Source organism: Saccopteryx bilineata, chromosome 7 (genome assembly GCF_036850765.1).
Source record: "Saccopteryx bilineata isolate mSacBil1 chromosome 7, mSacBil1_pri_phased_curated, whole genome shotgun sequence".
NCBI classification, from domain to species: Eukaryota; Metazoa; Chordata; class Mammalia; order Chiroptera; family Emballonuridae; genus Saccopteryx; species Saccopteryx bilineata.
In genome coordinates, this window is record NC_089496.1 from 13,018,023 (window position 1) to 13,038,459 (window position 20,437).

The 20,437-nt window shown below is 37.4% G+C and overlaps 1 protein-coding gene across 5 annotated transcripts in view; it reads right to left on the minus strand.

Annotated features, from left to right (window-relative positions):
• The window catches only part of PTPN12 (protein tyrosine phosphatase non-receptor type 12), a 105,689-nt gene that overhangs the window by 37,819 nt on the left and 47,433 nt on the right, over positions 1–20,437 (minus strand). For all 5 annotated transcript variants that reach the window (XM_066240559.1, XM_066240560.1, XM_066240561.1 and 2 more), the window contains exons 3-7: positions 13,726–13,802; positions 11,528–11,623; positions 10,797–10,835; positions 4,584–4,655; positions 2,001–2,060 (exon numbers count right to left, since the gene is read on the minus strand). In XM_066240559.1, the coding sequence (XP_066096656.1) occupies positions 2,001–2,060; positions 4,584–4,655; positions 10,797–10,835; positions 11,528–11,623; positions 13,726–13,802 (344 nt within the window). The remainder of the gene's footprint in view (positions 1–2,000; positions 2,061–4,583; positions 4,656–10,796; positions 10,836–11,527; positions 11,624–13,725; positions 13,803–20,437) is intronic.

Genomic DNA, 20,437 nt, shown 5'->3' on the forward strand with positions numbered 1-20,437 from the left:
TTCACATGTAACAATTCACTTAATCACCATGTCATGCCATGAGAAAGGTAATACTATCCTCATTTTATCAATAAGAAAACAGACAAAATAATTAAATAACTTACCTAACATTTCATATCAAGAGACCAATGTGGGATCTCAATTCAAGCAGTCTTACCTCCAGAGCATGCTCTTTAACCATTACTCTATATACACTATTTAATTAATTTACAATATTAAATGGATGGGCAATATATCATGAGCACTGTGTTGGAATCTACTACAGTTAGAAGGCTAAGAGAATATTTAAACTGGCAAAGAAAATTAGAAATGAACCTGTCCAACCCCAAAGCCACTTTTCTTATCTTACTTCACATCAGTATAGTGTGGGGGACCCCCATCCTGACACTTTCAGGGGATCTATGAGTTTTAAACTATTTCTATAATAATACTCAGGTGTTAATTTGCCTGTTTCACTCTTATGCTCACGTGTGTATAGTAGGGTCTTCCCAAGACTACATGACATATGATGACATCATCATGTTGACAGCTAATGGAGTATATGCTTGTATGATAATGTTTTAGAAAAAAAAATTTTTTCTGTTTATAATTCCAAATGTAATAGATACTGAAAGATATACCCCACATAAACAAAAGCTCTTTGGAATCTTCAATAATTATTAAAAATAGAAAAGTCCTGCCTGACCAGGTGGTAGTGCAATGGATGGAGTGTCGGACTGGGAGGCAGAGAACCCAGGTTCGAAACCCTGAGGTCGCCAACTTGAGCGCAGCCTCATCTGGCTTGAATGTGGGGTCATAGACATGACCCCATGGTCGTTGACTTAGGGCCAAAGGTTGCTGGCTTGAGCAATGGGTCATTAGCTCAGCTGGAGCTGCCTGGTCAAGGCACGTATGAGAAAGCAATCAATGAACAAGTAAGAAGCCGCAACAAAGAATTGATGCTTCTCATCTCTCTCCCTTCCTGTCTGTCTGTCCCTCTCTCTGTCACTGTCACAAAAAATATATGTGTGTGTGTATACAAGAGTCCTGTTATCAAAATGTTTTAAAAACGGCTATTCTCGGTGTTTCACTGAAATAGCACCTGCTTTGAATCCAGGTTCAAACTGTACTCAAATTCTATTTCTGCCACAGACTGAATACCTTTAGGTAAGCTACTTAACTTCTTAAAGACTGTATCTTCACTTTTGTGCCATGGAGATAATAATCTACCACTATAAAGTTAGATTTTAAATGCCTGAGACACTACTGAAATTTAATAAAGTACCTATAATTATTATTGTAAATTAAAAAATAGCAACCAAAGTGTAATAAACAACAACTAAAGGGACCTGATTAGTTATGTGGGGGAGGGATTGCTGTAAACAACAAAGTAGAAGTTCTATGTTTACAAATGCACTAATTGGGGAAGGATAAGGAAGTTCATGGCAAGCTAGATTACATAATACGGTTTAAAATTTAAGAAAATAAAAACAGAAAAAACTGAGGAAGAAGATGACAAGCATTCTCTAATGGCCATCCGATTTTCCTTGGATTTATTCCTAGACAAATCATCACTGAGGGAAGCTCTGAAACCCTAACACCAGGGCCTTAAGTGAAAACAATCAGAACCTAAAGGACAGCTTAGCTTTGACGGTGGCCTCTTTCTAAAAATTTGTAAACTGTAAAAGCGGGTAATAATTATCTAAACAATGCTATCATCTGCTACTGCAATAGAGGAAATATATTTGCAGCAAAGAAACCATTATTACAAAGACAGTAAATTTAGGGAAACCTGTTCTAAGCAAGTTAAAATTTATATTACTTTATTACCTAATTTGATAAGCATAAGGCTCAATAAATGAAGCATCACACTGATTTTCTTCATATTGTACACAATGAAAAAATTTAAAAATCTTATGTAAAATAATAACATAGTAAGCTACTTGTCTTCTCTTTAACAATTATCCTTAGAAATTAAGAGTAAATAAAAATACTTTATTATTTTTACAGAAAATACTTACATTCTGAAATTCAAGTAAGAGTGTTCTAATGAAGTAATCTGTTCTTGCTTGTTCAGCTTCCTAAATAAAGGGATATATTTGTGAGTCAGTGACAACATTAAACCAAACACATATATAGCACACACCAAAACAACCTTGTACTTAAAGTTTACAATATAAAATTAACATTTAAAATTCCTGGTGTACCTGGTAATCATGTATATAAATAGCCATTGTAAAAGTCATGAATTTCTTTATTTATGTGTTTGTTTATTTATAGTTAGAGACACAGACAGACAGGAAGGGAGAGAGAGAAGCATCAACTCGTAATTGAGGCACTTTAGTTGTTCATTGATTGCTTTCTCGTATGTGCCTTTACCGGGGAATTCCAGGTATGCCAGTGACCCCTTACTCAAGCCAGCAACCATGGGGTCATATCTATGACCCTACTCTCCAGCTGATGACCCACACTCAAGCCAGCAACCCTGGGGTTTCAAACCTGGGTCCTCAGCTTCCCAGGTCAACACTAGATCCACTGCAACACCACCCAGTCAGGCTATATTTTTATTTTTTTATTTTACTTTTTCCAGTCAACAAAAGGGAAATTTTAGTGAGGCCCTATGACATTGGGGTTAAGGCAGGAGGCCAGTAGGCACTGATTGTACTGGAGGGGCCTTATTTGACCTCCTTATTGCGGTGCAGGTTGTTGGCTGTCAGTACTTCCTGTAGAAGCTGACAGTGTGAGCAGCACAGGCATGTGTGACACTTGCAGCAGAGCATGTTATCGCAGCTGTACTTCCGGTGAGCTGGTGGAGGCAGGGCTCGATGACGCCACTCTGCAGATGAAGCAACAAGTACAGGAGCGCTCTTTCTGGATATTGTAGTCTGAGAGAAAGCGGCCATCCTCCAACCGTTTGCCCACAAAGATCAGATGCTGCTGGTCAAGCAGGATGCCCTCCTTGTCTTAGATTTTAGCTTTGACATTCTCAGTGGTCTCACTGGACTCAACCTCAAAGGTCTTCACAAACATCTGCATCTCTATGTCTGATGGGGACACTGTCCCTGGTGATTTCATAAGACCCCACCCCACCCACCCGTGTTAGAATGAACTATTTGTGGGTTAATGAAGCATTTAAAAAAATGCTGTGGTTAGCTCAGTCAGTTAATAGCATTGTCCCTAAACCACAAGGTTGCAGGTTCGATCTCCGATCAGGGCACACATGGAAAGCAACCAAAGAATGCATGACTGAGTGGAACAACAAATGTATGCTTTCCTTTACCCTCTCTTCGCTCTCCCTTTCTCTCTCTGTCTCTAAAAATCAATAAAAATTAAGCCCTGGCTAGATAGCTCTGTTGTTCGGATCATCCTCTCAGAGCACAGCGGTTGTCATCAGCTCAATTCCCCAGTCAAAGACAGTCTTGTGTACAACCAGGAAGCATTGGTGTTGTAGATGAACATCAGCTAGCCTGGGTCTCCAGCTTGCCCACCCACCATTCAGGTTTTGGACTTGCCAGCCTCCATAATCATGAGAGCAATTCCATACAATTAATCTCTCTCTCTCTCTCTCTCTCTCTCTCTATATATATATATATATATATATACACACACACACACACACATCCTATCGGTTCTGTTTCTCTGAAAAACCATAATATAGGAAAGTTATTTGTTTCACTTTTGCTCAATCATGGATCTCTTGAGTAAATAAAAAATACATTTCTTTCAGGTGATTAAGAAAGATGCCATCATGTGTAACCCAAAGCAAGTTGTTCTACACTTATATTTTACTCTTTTTTGGTGGTTTTTGTTTCTTTTATTAATTTTTTTAGTTTTATGCCGTTACTTTCAGAACTTCAATTTAATTCATTTCCAGAGTTCATTAAAAAGTTATGTATTTTTTATTTTTTAATATATTCTTAAAGATTTTCTTTATTCAGTTTTAGAGCAAGAGGAGAGAGAGATTAAGAAAGGGAGAGAGAGAGAGAGAGAGAGAAGGGGGGAGGAGTAGGAGGCATCAACTTCCATAGGTGCCTTCACCAGGCAAGCCTGGGGTTGTGAACCAGTAACCTCAGCATTCCAGGTCCACACTTGATACACTGCGCCACCACAGGTCAGGCTAGAAAGTTATATATTTTAAGTTTCTTATCAAATTACCTGCCATAAAAGATCAATCTTTACATTTAGGGTAGCAACTCATAAACTCATCTCTGTATATAATTAGAACATTCTGGAGAGCATAACAGACATAAAAGATTAACATGAAACAACTATACATCAGTCATCAAGGGTTTCAAATAGATTACTCAAAGAGCAGTTACTCTGTTTACTCATAATTAAACATTCATCAACTTACAAAGACTAATAAAAATTAACATAAGGTACAAGTGATTTATACATTTATTAGAAGCCATTCCCAAAGTTTCTAAATTTGAAAGCAGTATGAAATATTTATTAATATCTGTTTATTATAAGTTTAGATTTACAGTGGAAACAGAGTGCTTGGCTTATATAAAACCAGGTTCATACCATATCATATTTAATGATTCATCAGTCTAGCAAGCCAATTTTATGATTAAATAATATACATAAAAATAGGTACTTACACAAGAAATTTTAAATGGTGCAAATGTTATAGGGTCTTCTCCATATAAAGGCCAATAGCGCTCACATTTTTTCTGTTGCCCCCCAAAACAAAACAAAAAAAAAGGTTAGTATGTAACTTATGGGAAAGTTTTACTTGAAATTTTATAAATTTCTCATGCTCTGGTTCTGCCTGTTTCTTCACAGAAAACAAAAAAATTGCCATCAGTGACAAGGAGCTGAGAGCTCCCACTTATCCAATGGTTCTTAAAAGATGGGCTGCGTCCTCTCCATGATTAATTGTAAGACAGTATTAACATCCTCCTCTAGAATAAAAAAACTGCTTTAAATAAAAGTGCCTAGCACAAGATCCATTTAGGTTTTCCCCCCCCCAAAGCTGGAAACGGGGAGGCAGTCAGACAGACTCCCGCATGCGCCCAACCAGGATCCACCGGCACGCCCACTAGGGGGCGATGCTCTGCCCATCCAGGGCATCTCTCTGTTGCGACCAGAGCCATTCTAGTGCCTGAGGCAGAGCCCATGGAGCCATCCCCAGCGCCCGGGCCAACTTTGCTCCAATGGAGCCTTGGCTGCGGGAGGGGAAGAGAGAGACTCTAGTTCAGAGCGGGAGGGGTGGAGAAGCAGATGGGTGCTTGGATGCCCTGGCCGGGAATTGAACCGGGGACTTCCACACGCCAGGCCAACACTCTACCACTGAGCCAACCGGCCAGGGCCACAAGATCCATTTAGAATGAAAGGTTGCCAGACAAGTTTTAAAGCCTATAATGACAATCTCTGTAATATCTGGCTGAATTCTCGTTAAGTATAAAATCTGTGGGATAGTGGAAAGAGCATTCTACTTGGTGTCAGAAGAGTTTCACAATTACTAATTTTCATGTTTAAAAGGTCTTTCTTTACTGTATTTCCCCATGTATAATACGCACATTATTCCAAAAAATTTGGGATCTAAAAACTGGGTGTGGCTTATACAGTGGTTGTAGGGGTTTTTTTACTTGCATTTCCTGCTTTTTCACACTTGTTTCTCTACTCCTTGTTGAAGACAGTGATTTGTCATCCGACACAGATGAGGACAAGCTAATGGATGGGAGTTTTGACAGTGAAGAGGAGTTGTATGCATTTCATGATGAATAAAACTAGAGTTCAAAACTTTATGCCAGTGGTCCCCAACCCCCAGGCCGTGGACTGGTACTGGTCCGTGGGCCATTTGGTACCGGTCTGCAGAGAAAGAATAAATAACTTACATTATTTCTGTTTTATTTGTATTTAAGTCTGAACAGTGTTTTATTTTTAAAAATGACCAGATTCCCTCTGTTACATCCGTCTAAGACTCACTCTTGATGCTTGTCTCGGTCATGTGATACATTTATCCATCCCACCCTAAAGGCCGGTCCGTGAAAATATTTTCTGACATTAAACTGGTCCATGGCACAAAAAAGGTTGGGGACTACTGCTTTATGCAATATTTTTTCACAAAAAAAATTCAAGTGTGTCTTATACATAAGACTGTCTTATACCTGGGGAAATATGGTAGTTCCTTTATCTGTAAAACTGGGAATAATCCTTACCTTATATAATTGTTGCAAGTACTGAATAATAGTATATTTCAAATATTTTTTTTGGGGGGGGTGTTTAATATAGTGAGAGGAGAGGAGGCAGAGACAGACTCCCACATACACCCTGACCGAGATCCACCTGGCAAACCTACTAGGGGGTAATGGATGCTCTATTCATCTGGGCCCTTGCTCTGTTGCAACCAGGGCCAATGTTTAGCACCTGAGGCGGAGGCCATGGAGCCATCCTCAGTACCCGGGGCCAACTCGCTCCAATCGAGCCATGGCTGCAGGAGGAGAGGGGAAGAGAAGAGACAGAGAGAAATAAGCGAGAAGAGGAGGGTGGAGAAGCAGAAAGTTGCTTCTCCTGTGTGCTCTGACCAGGAATCAAACCCAGGGCATCCACACGCTGGCCAACATTCTACCACTGAGCCAACAGTCAAGGCCTTCAATGTTCTATTGATGGTAAAAACTCATCAATACAAGCATAATGTATAATTTAAACTATTCACTTTGAAAGTTTAACCAGTTATCTTTCTTATCTTCCTGTTTTCAAAAGATAGAAAAATAGAACAGTCTCCTGACCAGTGGTGGTACAGGAGATAGAGCATCAACTTAAGACACACTAAGGTCCCAGGTTCGAAGCCCTGAGGTCACCAGCTTGAGCGCAGGCTCATCTGGCTTAAGCATGGGATCATCGGCATAATTCCATGGTCACTGGCTTGCAACTTGAGACCTCTAGTCAAGGCACGCATGGGGAGCAATCAAAGTGACACAACTATGAGCTGATGCCTCTCTCTCAAAAAGAGATCACTCAATTTTCATTGGTATTTTAATATCAAACCTCATTATTTTAGAAAATTAGGTAAGTAAATGAAAGCCTAACTTAACAGAATATACAGTAATTTTGATGCTAAGAAGTGATACAATTTTATCAAGACCCAATAAAATGAACACCTTTAAATGACAATCTAGCTTAAATAAACCTTCAGGCAGTGGAAAATGTATCAGTTCTTAATTATTTTTGTGAGCAGTATAGTTTCAAATATACTAAGTGGAATTATTACCTACAGGCTGGAATTAAACATAAGCTGAAAATACTGCTCAGAAGACAACAAAGTAGATCTGTCTAATATGCTCATTTGGCTTAGAGCAATATTATTAATATTTTAGAAGGCTTAAAATCACAAACCTCTTTTCCCAGTATAAGTTTACAGAAAAGGATCAGGTTAATTAAATAACTTTTGAGGATTTTTTTTGTTGTTCTTCTACCTGGTCAAGCTTTAACATCTTGAAACAGACAGAAACAAGTTATACAAGTCTAGTAAGAATCCTAACTGTGTGAATAACACTACAGTAAATTGCTATTTCTACTCCAGGTATAAACTAATGACTCAATACAATAAACTGAAGACTCAAAACTGTATGTTATGCATCATACATGCATAACCTATGACCCTGTATCATTTGTGTTAGAAGTGAGAAAATGAAGCTCAGAGGGGACAGTTCACTGTACCACGATCAAAAATGCTAGAAATGTAGGCTTGTTTGATTTCATTATTGATGCTCTTTCCATTTGCTCACATTGTAAGTCAAGATTTAAGTCAAGGTTATAAAATAAATTAACAGACCCTGAATGACTGACAACTTACTACTAACAAAACACTATCAATCACAAAATCATTTAGTTTCTAAAAATTTGGCACTCAATACAACCTAATTTTTCATCAAGTATTACATATTATTAATATATAAAGGCAGCTAATTAACAAAATGAAAAGAAATAAATCCTAAACCTTAATAGTTAGTAATTTAAGAAAATGTTAGGGGGAAAAATATAAATTTACTATTATACTTGATTAATAATAATGGTACTGAACTACATTAAACAGCTAAGTGTTCTCTCAGTTTGAATAATTTTTAATTTTAGAAAATGTTCATTTTATGCCCGACCAGGTGGTGGCACAGTAAATAGAGGGTCAGACTGGGACACGGAGAACCCAGGTTCAAAACTCTGAGATCATCGGCTTCAACGTGGGCTCACCAGCTTGAGCGTGGGATCATAAACATGACCCCATGATTGCTGGCTTGAGCCCAAAGGTCGTAAAGCCCAAAGTTGCTGGCTTAAGTCCAAGGTCGCTGGCTTGAGCAAGACCTGTTATAACTCCCCATTCAAGGCACATATGAACAAGCAATCAACAAACAACTAAAATGCTGCAATGAAGAATTGATGCTTCCGGCCTGACCTGTGGTGGCGCAGTGGATAAAAGCGTCGACCTGGAAATGCTGAGGTTGCCGGTTCAAAACCCTGGGCTTGCCTGGTCAAGGCACATATGGGAGTTGATGCTTCCTGCTCCTCCCTCCCCCTTCTCTCTCTCTCTCTCTCTCTCTCTCCTCTCTAAAAATTAATAAAAAACTCATAAAAAAAAAAATTTAAAAAAAAAAAAAAAAAAAAAAGAATTGATGCTTCCCATCTCTCTCCCTTCCTGACAGACTGTCCCTATCTCAGACACCCTGTCTCTGTCAAAAAAAAAAAAAAAGTTCATTTTTCTGTCCAATATTACTGAATATTTCCACTACTAGTAAAAAACAGGGTTGGGAGGAATAACAAAAACTATTAGTTAAACTAAGCTTTTCCAATGATTTATATATTATAACATCTCTCATAACTGAAAGATGTACTATCTTGCTTTTGCAACATATCCTATACTGAAAAAAAATTGATTAAAAATTTTTACAGGGCCCTGGCCGGTTGTCTCAGTGGTAGAGCATCGGCCTGGCGTGCAGGAGTCCCGGGTTAGATTCCCGGCCAGGGCACACAGAAGAAGCGCCCATCTGCTTCTCCACCCCTCCCCCTCTCCTTCCTCTCTGTCTCTCTCTTCCCCTCCAGCAGCCCGGGCTCCATTGGAGCAACGCTGGCCTGGGCGCTGAGGATGGCTCCATGGCCTCTGCCTCAGGCGCTAGAATGGCCCTGGTTGCAATAGAGCATCGCCCCCTGGTGGGCGTGCCAGGTGGATCCCAGTTGGGTGCATGCAGGAGTCTGTCTGACTGCCTCCCCGTTTCCAACTTCAGAAAAAAAAAAAAAAAAATTAAAAATAAATAAATAAATAAATAAATTTACAGTAAAAATAGCTTTAATTTAATTAATGGACCATATTAGTATAAGGGAAACTTAAAATCACCACATAACTTGTTTTGTAAGTTTTGATTAGTGTGTCAGTTATAGAAGACCATATATAAGTTTTATCAAATACCTATTCTATAAGTATGTTAACACCTCCAACAATGAAGACATAGTACTTGATGCTACAGGAGAGCAAATGGGCTTGAAACTAATTTTACTTGTACAGAGCATAAAAATAGCATTATTAAAATTTTCAGATTAAAAGATTTTCTTTGAATATAGCATAAACAAACAAAAATGTGCTATTTGCAGGCAGAGAAATCAATAATCAAAATTATTTTAACTCATATTCATTGTTCAATTTTATTCCAATTATTTTTTCTTTTTCTTTTTTTTTTAAGATACATTTATTTATTTATTTATTCATTTTTAGAGAGGAGAGAGAGAGAGAGAGAGAGAGAGAGAGAGAGAGAGAGAGGAGAGAGAGACAGAGAGAGAGAGAGAAAGGGGAGGAGCTGGAAGCATCAACTCCCATATGTGCCTTGACCAGGCAAGCCCAGGGTTTCAAACCAGCGACCTCAGCATTTCCAGGTCGACGCTTTATCCACTGCGCCACCACAGGTCAGGCATTTTTTCTTTTCTTATTTTTTTATTTTTATATTTTGTATTTTTCTGAAGCTGGAAACGGGGAGGCAGTCAGACAGACTCCTGCATGTGCCTGACCGGGATCCACCTGGCATGCCCACCAGGGGGCGATGCTCTGCCCATCCGGGGTGTTGCTCTGTTGCAACCAGAGCCATTCTAGCGCCTGAGGCAGAGGCCACAGAGCCATCCTCAGCGCCCAGGCCAACTTTGCTCCAATGGAGCCTTGGCTGCGGGAGGAGAAGAGAGAGACAGAGGAAGGAGAGGGGGAGGAGTAGAGAAGCAGATGGGCGCTTCTCCTGTGTGCCCTGGCCGGGAATCAAACCCAGAACTCCTGCACACCAGGCCAACGCTCTACCACTGAGCCAACCGGCCAGGGCCTAATTTTATTCCAATTTTTAAAAGACCTCTCTACTTCAGTTCATAAATAATATTCTTTTTTTTTCTTTTCTTTTTTTTTTTAAAAAATATTTTATTTTTAACTTTATTCAGTTTTTTTTTGAGAGAGAGAGAGAGAGAAGGGAGAAGAGCAGAAAGCATCAACTCCCATATGTGCCTTGGCCAGGTAAGCCCAGGGTTTTGAACCGGCGACCTCAGCGTTCCCAGGTTGACACTTTATCCATTGCGCCACCACAGGTCAGGCCATAAATAATATTCTTATAGCAACATTAAATATTTGAAGACTACTAAGTAACAATAAAAAATGTTCTTTCCAGTATATACATAATAAAATGTAATTCTATTTTGTTTCTTTAATCCAATAAAAGCAATAGCAGAACACAGAAAAAAAAGCATCTGGTTTAACTGCTAGAGCCCACAATATAATAAAAGGCCAGAAATGAAGTGACAAAAAGGACACGCTATAATTATTTTAAGGGTTAATAGGTATACATACATACCCTTCCCATCTCAAATTCTCGACAGGCCATTACAATGATCTAAAAAAAAGTGGGGGTAGGATAAGAGGAACAATTTATCAGTTAAGCACAATTTTCTCTTTTCAATCAAATATAAACTTCAAGAATTACTTTTTATATAAAAAGTATGAGTTAAAAATATAATGAAAATCACACCTTCCTAACAAGGGTTATATAGCACCAATTTAAATTGGCTTAAGTTAACATAATGTATTCAATTTGAATCAAACTTTATAAATCTTATAAATTTACTTCATACTTGGAACTACAATTAATTAAATTATCTAAAGGTTGAACGGATTTAACTGTCTTTAAACATGTTATTCCATTTGCTTCCCCATTACAATATTTTACAATGTTTCAAACACACAGCAAAGCTGAAATAATTTTACAGTAAACACTGTATAACTGTCATCTGTATTCTACAATTATCATTTCGCTATACTTGATTTATCACACAGCTATCCCTCTATCCACCTATCAATCTATCTGATTGGTAGCTGTCTTCTTAGTTACTGACATGGGAACAGTTTTAAAGCATTATCACACCCTCTTCCTAATTTAATGAGAAATCTTAGAATCAGTTTCAGAATTTTTAGTAAATATTAGCTATAATTAATATATCATTAGGGCTAAAAAGTGTTTCCATGTCTTATTCAGTAAAACATCCTATGTCACCACATGTACTAGATTCTGAAAAGTAAATTACTTACTACAACATTGTACTCCCATATCATCCTCCAAAAATCTATCACAGTATTTGCTAAAGGTCCTTGGGTTGCCACGTATGCTTTTGGCCCATAAACACCCTAAAATGGTAAAAAGCAAATTTCATTATGATTACCAAAAATATTTCCTTAGTAAATTTTAATGTTTCAAATTTTATTAGTAATACTACTGTTTTCACCTAAAGCATTTTCCTTTCACAGTACACAAAAGCATGACAAAATATAATCGATTCACTTCAGTTTCTTGTGAAATGTTATTACTTTTATGTATTAATTAGATATGGTATATAGAATTAGTAATTAACCTGTCTAATTTAAAAATAATTCTTTACCTAGGAATTAAAAAGCCTCAATCCTAATTCAACAAAATTAACTATAGCAGAAACTTTTTATAAAAGCATCCTTTGATTTTAAAAACAATATTGAAACTAATTGTTTCCTTAGTTAGATGCTTCCACAGCTACCTTCAATTACTCAACTTAAAGTGTACTGTGTGCATACTATGTTTCTAACAATGAAACTAAGAATAAACCAAACAAGACTAAAATACTAAAGCAGCATATAATGGAATCATATAATGACTCATTGTTACTAAAGTGCAATTAAAAACTAGCACTTCTAAAAATGTCTTTTTATAAACTTAACAAATGGAGATGTAACTAATGTTTATAAAAGAATGTAAACGTGAACATATCTGAAAGAGCAAATCACCTATGTATTACTTTTGTTTAATCTATTTGTTTTGGGTTTTGTAATTGATTTGACTTTGTTGGGAAAAGTAGGTTGTTATTTGAAACTATGACTGTTTAATGTTGACATAGATAATATTAATTTTATCACCAAACTCATCATTTTAATGCTTTTGTCAATAAAATATTGTATTAAAATATGTATAAATGACATGTAAAATGATACTGTTACATAATGAAAAAATTCAAAAACAGAGAGCAGCTAATGGAATAAAGTAGTCTTTTATTTAATCAAATAGCAGTTTGACTTTGTCTCTCTATTGCTAACCATGTAAGACTTAACTGCTTTGACTAAAGACTATCTCAAAAAGTATTACTATATATATAAAGGTTACATTAATCTTGCATTTTGGGTCTCCACTTGAAATGGTGACAACTGCCAAAAGCTTTAAATTAATCTAATATTCTATAATTTTAAATCAGTATTACCCCATAATTCCAACCCTGGTAATTTATCCTAAAATTTTTTTTCAAAAGAATATTAACATTCATAGTAATACGTATTGCCATCAAGAGAAACTACAACCTATATGATTTAACAGTAGGGAATGACCATGTACATCTGTGTACATAAACTCAAAGGGACAATAAAGACGATTTAGCAATAGGTAGTGTTTGTAAGTCTTCAATTTAAAAGAAGAAAACTATTTCTACTGTCGGAAAACTCTATTCATAAGGACACAAAAAGGGAAAGCACATAAGCGTGTCAGGGTTGTGATTTTTCTTTCTTTTCTTCTTCTTCTTTTTTTTTTTTTGACAGAGGAACAGACAGGAAGGGAAAGAGAGATAAGCATCAATTCTTCATTGTGGCTCCTTTGTTGTTCATTGATTGCTTTCTTATATGCGCCTTGACCTGCAAGCTACAGTAGACTGAGTGACCCCTTGTGCAAGCCAGCAAGCAACCTTGGGCTCAAGCCAGTGACCTTGGGCTTCAAGCTGGCAAACGTTGGGCTCAAGCCAACTACCATGAGGTCATGTCTATAATCCCATGCTCAAGCCAGCGACCCCACATTTAAGCCGGTGATCCTGCGCTCAAACCAGTAACCTCAGGGTTTCGAACCTGGGTCCTCTGAATCCCAGTCCAACGGTCTATCTTTTGTGCCACCACCTGGTCAGGTTGTAATTTTCTTTTCTTTTCTTTTTTTAAAGATTCTATTTATTCATTTTTAGAGAGGGGAGAGAGAAAAAAAGAGGGGGGAAGAGGAGCCAAAAGCATGAACTCCCATATGCACCTTGGCCAGGCAAGTCTGGGGTTTTGAACCAGCAACCTCAGCGTTCCAGGTTGAGGCTTTACACACTGCATCACCATAGGTCAGGTCTGTAATTATATTTTCATTTCTTTTGCTATTGGTATCATGTTTAGGCATTTTAAATCAATTTATTAAATATATTAAGTATGTATGGCAGAGAAACACTATTTAAAGTTAAACATACCTTAATAAAATTTGCATTTATATAGTCTGAATCTTGAGAAGGAGTCTTTAGAGTTAACTTAACTCGGCTGTGATCAACTGCAAGAAAAAAAAAGGATTTCACAAATTATGTCCTGTTGGCAGACAGGTCTTTTCTAACAAACCATAAGTACGGTTAAATAACTAAAAATATTTACTTTGAAAAACAATAAAAATTGATTCTAGGTACCAGCAGGATAATCTCTAACATCCTAATGGCAAGAAGTCATTCTTTAAAAACAAAAATCTTATGATGTAAAGCTGTGTTTTAAAGTGGCAAATCGGTGTATTCTCAAGAGCTCTTTTACCAATCAAATTCCTGGACATCATCCCATATTTACTAGACAGTAGTCTAGGGTTTAAACAATCTTTACAGTAAAGTCCAAAAATATAAATTTTATAAAATTATGTAGTTTTACTTTTATTTTATTTTATTTTATTTGTTGATTTTACAAAGAGAGGAGAGGGTGGGGGGAGTGAGAAGTATCAACTCATAGTTGTTTCGCTTTAGTTGTTCATTGGTTTCTTGTCATGTGCCTTGACCAGGCAAGCCCAGGGTTTTAAACCAGCAACCTCAGAATTCTAGGGCAATGATCTACCACTGTGCCATCACAGGCCTAGTGATTTTTTAAATAAAAGTAATATATATGATTTCTTTAAATTAAATCTTTAAGAGATATATAAAATGAAAAGTAATCTTCCCCTGTCTTTGAATTTTAGGGTTCTCTCTTTCCTAAGAAAGATACTATATTAAGCAGGATTTTTTTTCCTTCAAAAAGTATTCTTTATGCATATACCTACATACTCTGAAAAATTACACAAATGTGGCCCTGGCCGGGTAGTTTAGTTGATTATAGAGCATTGTCCCAACCTCACCCAGGCATGCTGAGGTTGCTGGTTAGATCCTCAGTCAGGGCACAGACAAGAATCAACCAATGAATGCATAAGTGGAACAACAAATCAATGTTTTGCTCTGTCACTCTCCCCTTTCCTCTCTTACTAAAAATTAAAAAAAACAACAACAACACATAAATGCAATCATACTATACATGTTTTTTATCTGTTACTTTTCAACCTCTATTAAGTTTCTCAAAGGCAGAGACTTTGCACAATAGTTGGTTTACCACTGAATCCTCAGTAAATGTTTCTAGGGATTGTGAACTCAAATAATAAAAATGACTCCCAAATGATAGTCAAGACTGGTGTTAGGCTTCTTCTTGCAAGCTGGGAATTTGGAAAAATTTATGAAACATTTTCTAAAAAATTTGGAAAATTTTATGCAAATACAAAAATATAACACTATAATGAATCCTCATATATGCATTACCAGGCTTCAATAATTAACATTTTGCCTGTCTTATTTCATCTACCTCTAATCATACAACAGCTAGGGAATGGAGAAAGCAAATTAAAACACATGATATCTGAGTCTTATGTTGCATTAAAATAGTAAGTTTGCCCTGGCCGGTTGTCTCAGTGGTAGAGCGTCAGCCTGACGTGCAGGAGTCCCGGGTTAGATTCCCGGCCAGGGAACACAGAAGAAGCGCCCATCTGCTTCTCTACCTCTCCCCCTCTCCTTCCTCTCTGCCTCTCTCTTCCCCTCCCACAGCCAAGGCTCCACTGGAGCAAAGATGGCCCTGGCGCTGAGGATAGCTCTGTGGCCTCTGCCTCAGGCGCTAGAATGGCTCTGATTGAGGCAGAGCGATGCCCCAAGATGGGCAGAGCATCGCCCCCTGGTGGGCATGCTGGGTGGATCCCGGTCGGGCGCATGCGGGAGTCTGTCTGACTACCTCCCTGTTTCCAGCTTCGGAAAAATAAAAAAAATAAAAAATAATTAAGTTTTATTCAGTAATTTCAAGATGGAGCAAAGAAATGACTTAAAAAAAACTTCATAAGTAGATAGATTTTATACTCACTACTTATAATCATAATATATTATTAAGAATATAAAAATATGTTGCTTGTATAACTCATGTATTTTAACATTTGTCATTGGTGCTTCTATTAGGCATAAAAATTAGTATACAGAATATAAATTAAAAAAAAAAAGAAAGCCATCATTTCTTCTCATGGTTTTGTTGACTGTCCCTACAATGTCCCAAGAGCCCAATTCCAAACAGACAAAATCATTTCTGGCTGCTAAGAGGCTCTTTAAAGCAGCAACATTTTTCTTTTTGAACAAACATCAACAACCTATGGCAACAAAGAGAAAATGGGTAAGATTGTTACTAAGGAAAAAGAAACAGCCAACTTACCAAATCCTGGTCTAAGAAATAAAAGGAGTTCCATTATTAACATTAGATAGCAGAGTGCCCTGGATCCATCACTCCTAGAAGCTAGCCAGCTCAGTTTTAGGCCTCTCAACACACAAAGCACAGCTTATCCTTGCCACAAGCAATACATGGAAATGTCTTAATTCTGGTACTGGCTTTAGTGTTCTAGTATAAAGCAAGCCAAATATCCAAAGTAACTGCAGAAAAATCTAATCTTTGAATAGTAATGAAACTACTTTGAATTGATCAAAAGCAAGGATGTCTATGCTTGCCACTTCAAGTCAACTTTATGCTAGAGGTTCTTGCCAGTGTAATAAGGCAAAAGAGAGATTCATATTGAAAAGTAGCAAAAATGTCATTATTTGAAGATGATGGCCTGATTTTGTATAAGATATCCTAAAGGATCCACAGAAGAGCACTAAACTTATAAATGAGTTCAGGGAGGTCATTGGATTAAAAAAAAATCAATATACTAATATAAATTGTATTTTTTGATACAGCTGACCGGTGAACAATATAGAAGGTTAGGGAAAACTTCCTCCATGCAGTCAAAAATCCGATTACAACTTTTGACTTCTCAAATCTTAAACTGTCTCTCAGTGTCTGTGGGAGATTGATTCCTGAACTTCCCAACCCTGAAAATACCCAAATCAGCAGATGCTCAAGCCCCCTATATAAACTGACATATGGCCCTGTCCTGATAGCTCGGTTGCTTAGAGCAGTGGTCCCCAACCTTTTTTGGGCCATGGACCAGTTTAATGTCAGAAAATATTTTCATGGACTGGCCTTTAGGGTGGGATGGATAAATGTATCACGTGACCGAGACAAGTGTCAAGACTGAGTCTTAGACGGATGTAACAGAGGGAATCTGGTCATTTTAAAAAAATAAAACATCATTCAGATTTAAATAAATAAAGCGGAAATAATGTAAGTTATTTATTCTTTCTCTGGGCCCGGTACCAAATGGCCCATGGTCCGTTACCAGTCTGCGGCCCAGGGGTTGGGGACCACTGGCTTAGAGCATCATCCCGAAGCACAGAGGTTGCTAGTTTGATCCCTTGTCAGGGCACATACAGGAAGAGATCTATGTTCCTGTCTGTCTGTCTCCCTCTTTCGCTAAAATCAATCAATAAATTAAAAAAAATAAAAATAAAATAAAATGGGCTCTGGCCGGTTGGCTCAGCAGTAGTGTTGCCCAGCGTGTGGAAGTCCTGGGCTCAATTTCCAGCCAGGGCACACAAGAGAAGCACCCATCTGCTTCTCCACCCTTTTCCCTCTCCTTTCTCTCTGTCTCTCTCTTCCCCTCCCACAGCAAGGCTCCACTGGAGCAAAGTTGGCTGGGCGCTGAGGATGGCTCCATGGCTTCTGCCTCAGGCATTAGAAAGGCTCCAATTATAGCGGAGCAATGCCCCAGAGGGGCTGAGCATCACTCCCTGATGGGCATGCCAGGTGGATCCCAGTTGGGTTCATGCCAGTCTGTCTGTCTGCCTCCCCCTGCTTCTCACTTCAGAAAAATACAAAAATAAAAATAAAATAAATAAAATAAAATGGCATGTGAATGCATAGTCGGCCCTCTGCATCCATGGACTCCCAACTCAAATAGAAAATAGTAGTTCTTTATTATATATTGAAAGAAAATCTGTGTGTAAAAGTGGACCAGTGCAATTCAAACCCATGCTGTTCAAGAGTCGAGTATACTTAAAAAAATAAAATACAAACCTTGTAGACACTAAAAATCATAAAACACTGCTGAGAGAAATTAAAATCTAAATAAACGAAGAGAGGCATTCCATGTTCATAGATTGAAAGAGTCAATATGCGCCTGACCAGGCGGTGGCGCAGTGGATAGAGCGTCGGACTGGGATGCCGAGGACCCGGGTTCGAGACCTCGAAGTCTCCAGTTTGAGCGCGGCCTCATCTGGTTTGAGCAAAGCTCACCAGCTTGGACCCAAAGTCGTTGGCTTGAGCAAGGGGTCACTCGGTCTGCTGAAGACCCGCAGTCAAGGCACATATGAAAAAGCAATCAATGAACAACTAAAGTGTTGCGATGCCCAATGAAAAACTAATGATTGATGCTTCTCATGTCTCTCCATTCCTGTCTGTCTGTCCCTGTCTATCCATCTCTCTGACTCTCTCTCTGTCTTTGTAAAAATAAATAAATAAATAAAATAAATAATTAAAAAAGAGTCAATATGCTTTAAGATGATAATTCTTCCCAAACTGACTTATAAATTCTTACTAGGATTTATGCAGTAATTGACAAGCTAGTTCTACAATTCATATTGAGATGCAAAGGACCCAAAAGAACCAAACTAATTTTAAAAAGTAAGAGCACACTTCTTGTTTAAACTTTACTATATATTTCTACAGTAATCAAGACAGCATGATACTGGCTTAAGAATAGGTTGATAGAATACAATTTAATGTACAGGTGAAATGATTTCCAACAAAGGTATCAAAGCATTTCAATGTAGAAAGAATAAATAGTCTTCTTAGCAAATAATGCTCGAACAATCCCACATGTACAAAGATTATTTCAGACCCTAACATCACATACCATATTAGGAAAAAATATTATTACAAATCATATATCTGGGGGAAAAAATACCTTGTATCTAGGATATATAAAGAACTTTTACAACTCTATAGTATTAAAAAAATCAGATTTTAAAAAAGTAGAATGATTCCAAGACACTCTCACCAAAAAAAGATATACAAGTGCCTAAAAGAACATTAAAAGATGCTCAACATCATAAGTCATCATGGAAAAGCAAATTAGAACCATAATGAGATATGTCTACAAATCTACCACTAGAATAACTATCATCTTAAGACAGTAATAAGCATTAGCGGGAATGTGGAGAAACTGGAACCCTCACATTCCATTAGTAGGAAAATAAAGTGGTACAAAGCTACTTTGAAAATCAATTATTAGTTTTTTAAACAATTAAACATAAGCTCCCATGGACCCAGAAATTCCATTCCTGAGTATTTATCCAAGAGAAATAAAACCATATGTCCACATAAAAATCTGTATGGCAATGTTTGTAACAGCATTATTCATAATGGTCTTCAACTGGTAAATGGATAAATAATAAGTGATATAACCATACAACGAAATATTACTGAACAATAAAAGGAAATAAACTACTGTACTAATACGTTACAATGTGGATTAAAAATCATGCTATGTGAAAAAAGCCAGACACAAACGACTACAAATTGCATACTTATATTTATATGAAATTTCCAGAAGAAAAATCTATTGAGACATAAAGCAGAGCAGTGATTGGGGCTGAAGATTGCAAATTGGCATCAATGATCTTTTTGGGGTGATGGAAATATTTCAAACTGTATTGTGTTGCTGGCTGCACAACTCTATAAACTTAGTAAAAATCATGGGATTTGTACACTTACAATGGGTAATTTTTATTAAAAAATACTGTATCTGCAATCACTGGACATATTAAACATGCAAAAGGAATTGACAACATTCTTATAACAGTTAAGTAAACATGCTTCTCTAAGTAGAATTATTTTCAATATAATTTTCTAAATTAAAGTGACTAGAAATTTATTGGAACCTGACTTATCAAACACTATATCATTTAAAGGGAAACAGAAAGGTACTACCACTCTGACTGTGATAAAGTGGCACAGTGATAAAGAGGTCCGGCTTGCTCTGGATAACCTTCATGAGGAGGCTGCTGTGGCCTCTACATTGCAGGATGTAGCAGCATCCCTGCCCTCTACCCACTAGATGCCAGTAGCAGCCTGCCTAATGCACATCAGTTCTGACAAACCAAAATGTCTCCGGAGATTATTAAATGTCACTTTAGGGGCAAAACCACCCTAGCTGAGAACTGAAGTTCTGGATACAAACTGCCTGGGTTTAAATTCTCATCCACTCTGTTAGCTGTGTGATAAGTTACTTAACCTCCCTGTCTCAGTTTCTCATCTGCAAAGTGGAATATTATAGTATTTACCTCAAAATTTTGTTGTGATGACTATGACAAATAATCTACTTACTACAAAAACTGGCAAAATTAAAAATCAGGGCTTTTATTTTTCAGAGGGCCAATTTAAGAACACACCACTGACATTCCCTCTCTCTTATTTAAAATTATAAAGCCTGCTATTCTATTCTCAGCTTTCTGTATGCTGCTCATTCCTACTGTATTATTCTCAACATAGCACTAATCAGCATTTGAAAGACCACACATTATTTGTATTCAATATCTGGTGCCTTGACTAGAACATAAGCTTCATAAGGGCAGGAGGTTTTCCCACTTTATTTTCTGCAGTATCCCAAGATCACAGGATACAATCAAAATATTTTGTAAAATCAATGAATGAGACACAACATATGAAAACAGAAATCTGGAGCTGTTTAAGCTTCATTTCCCTGGATGACAGAAAAAG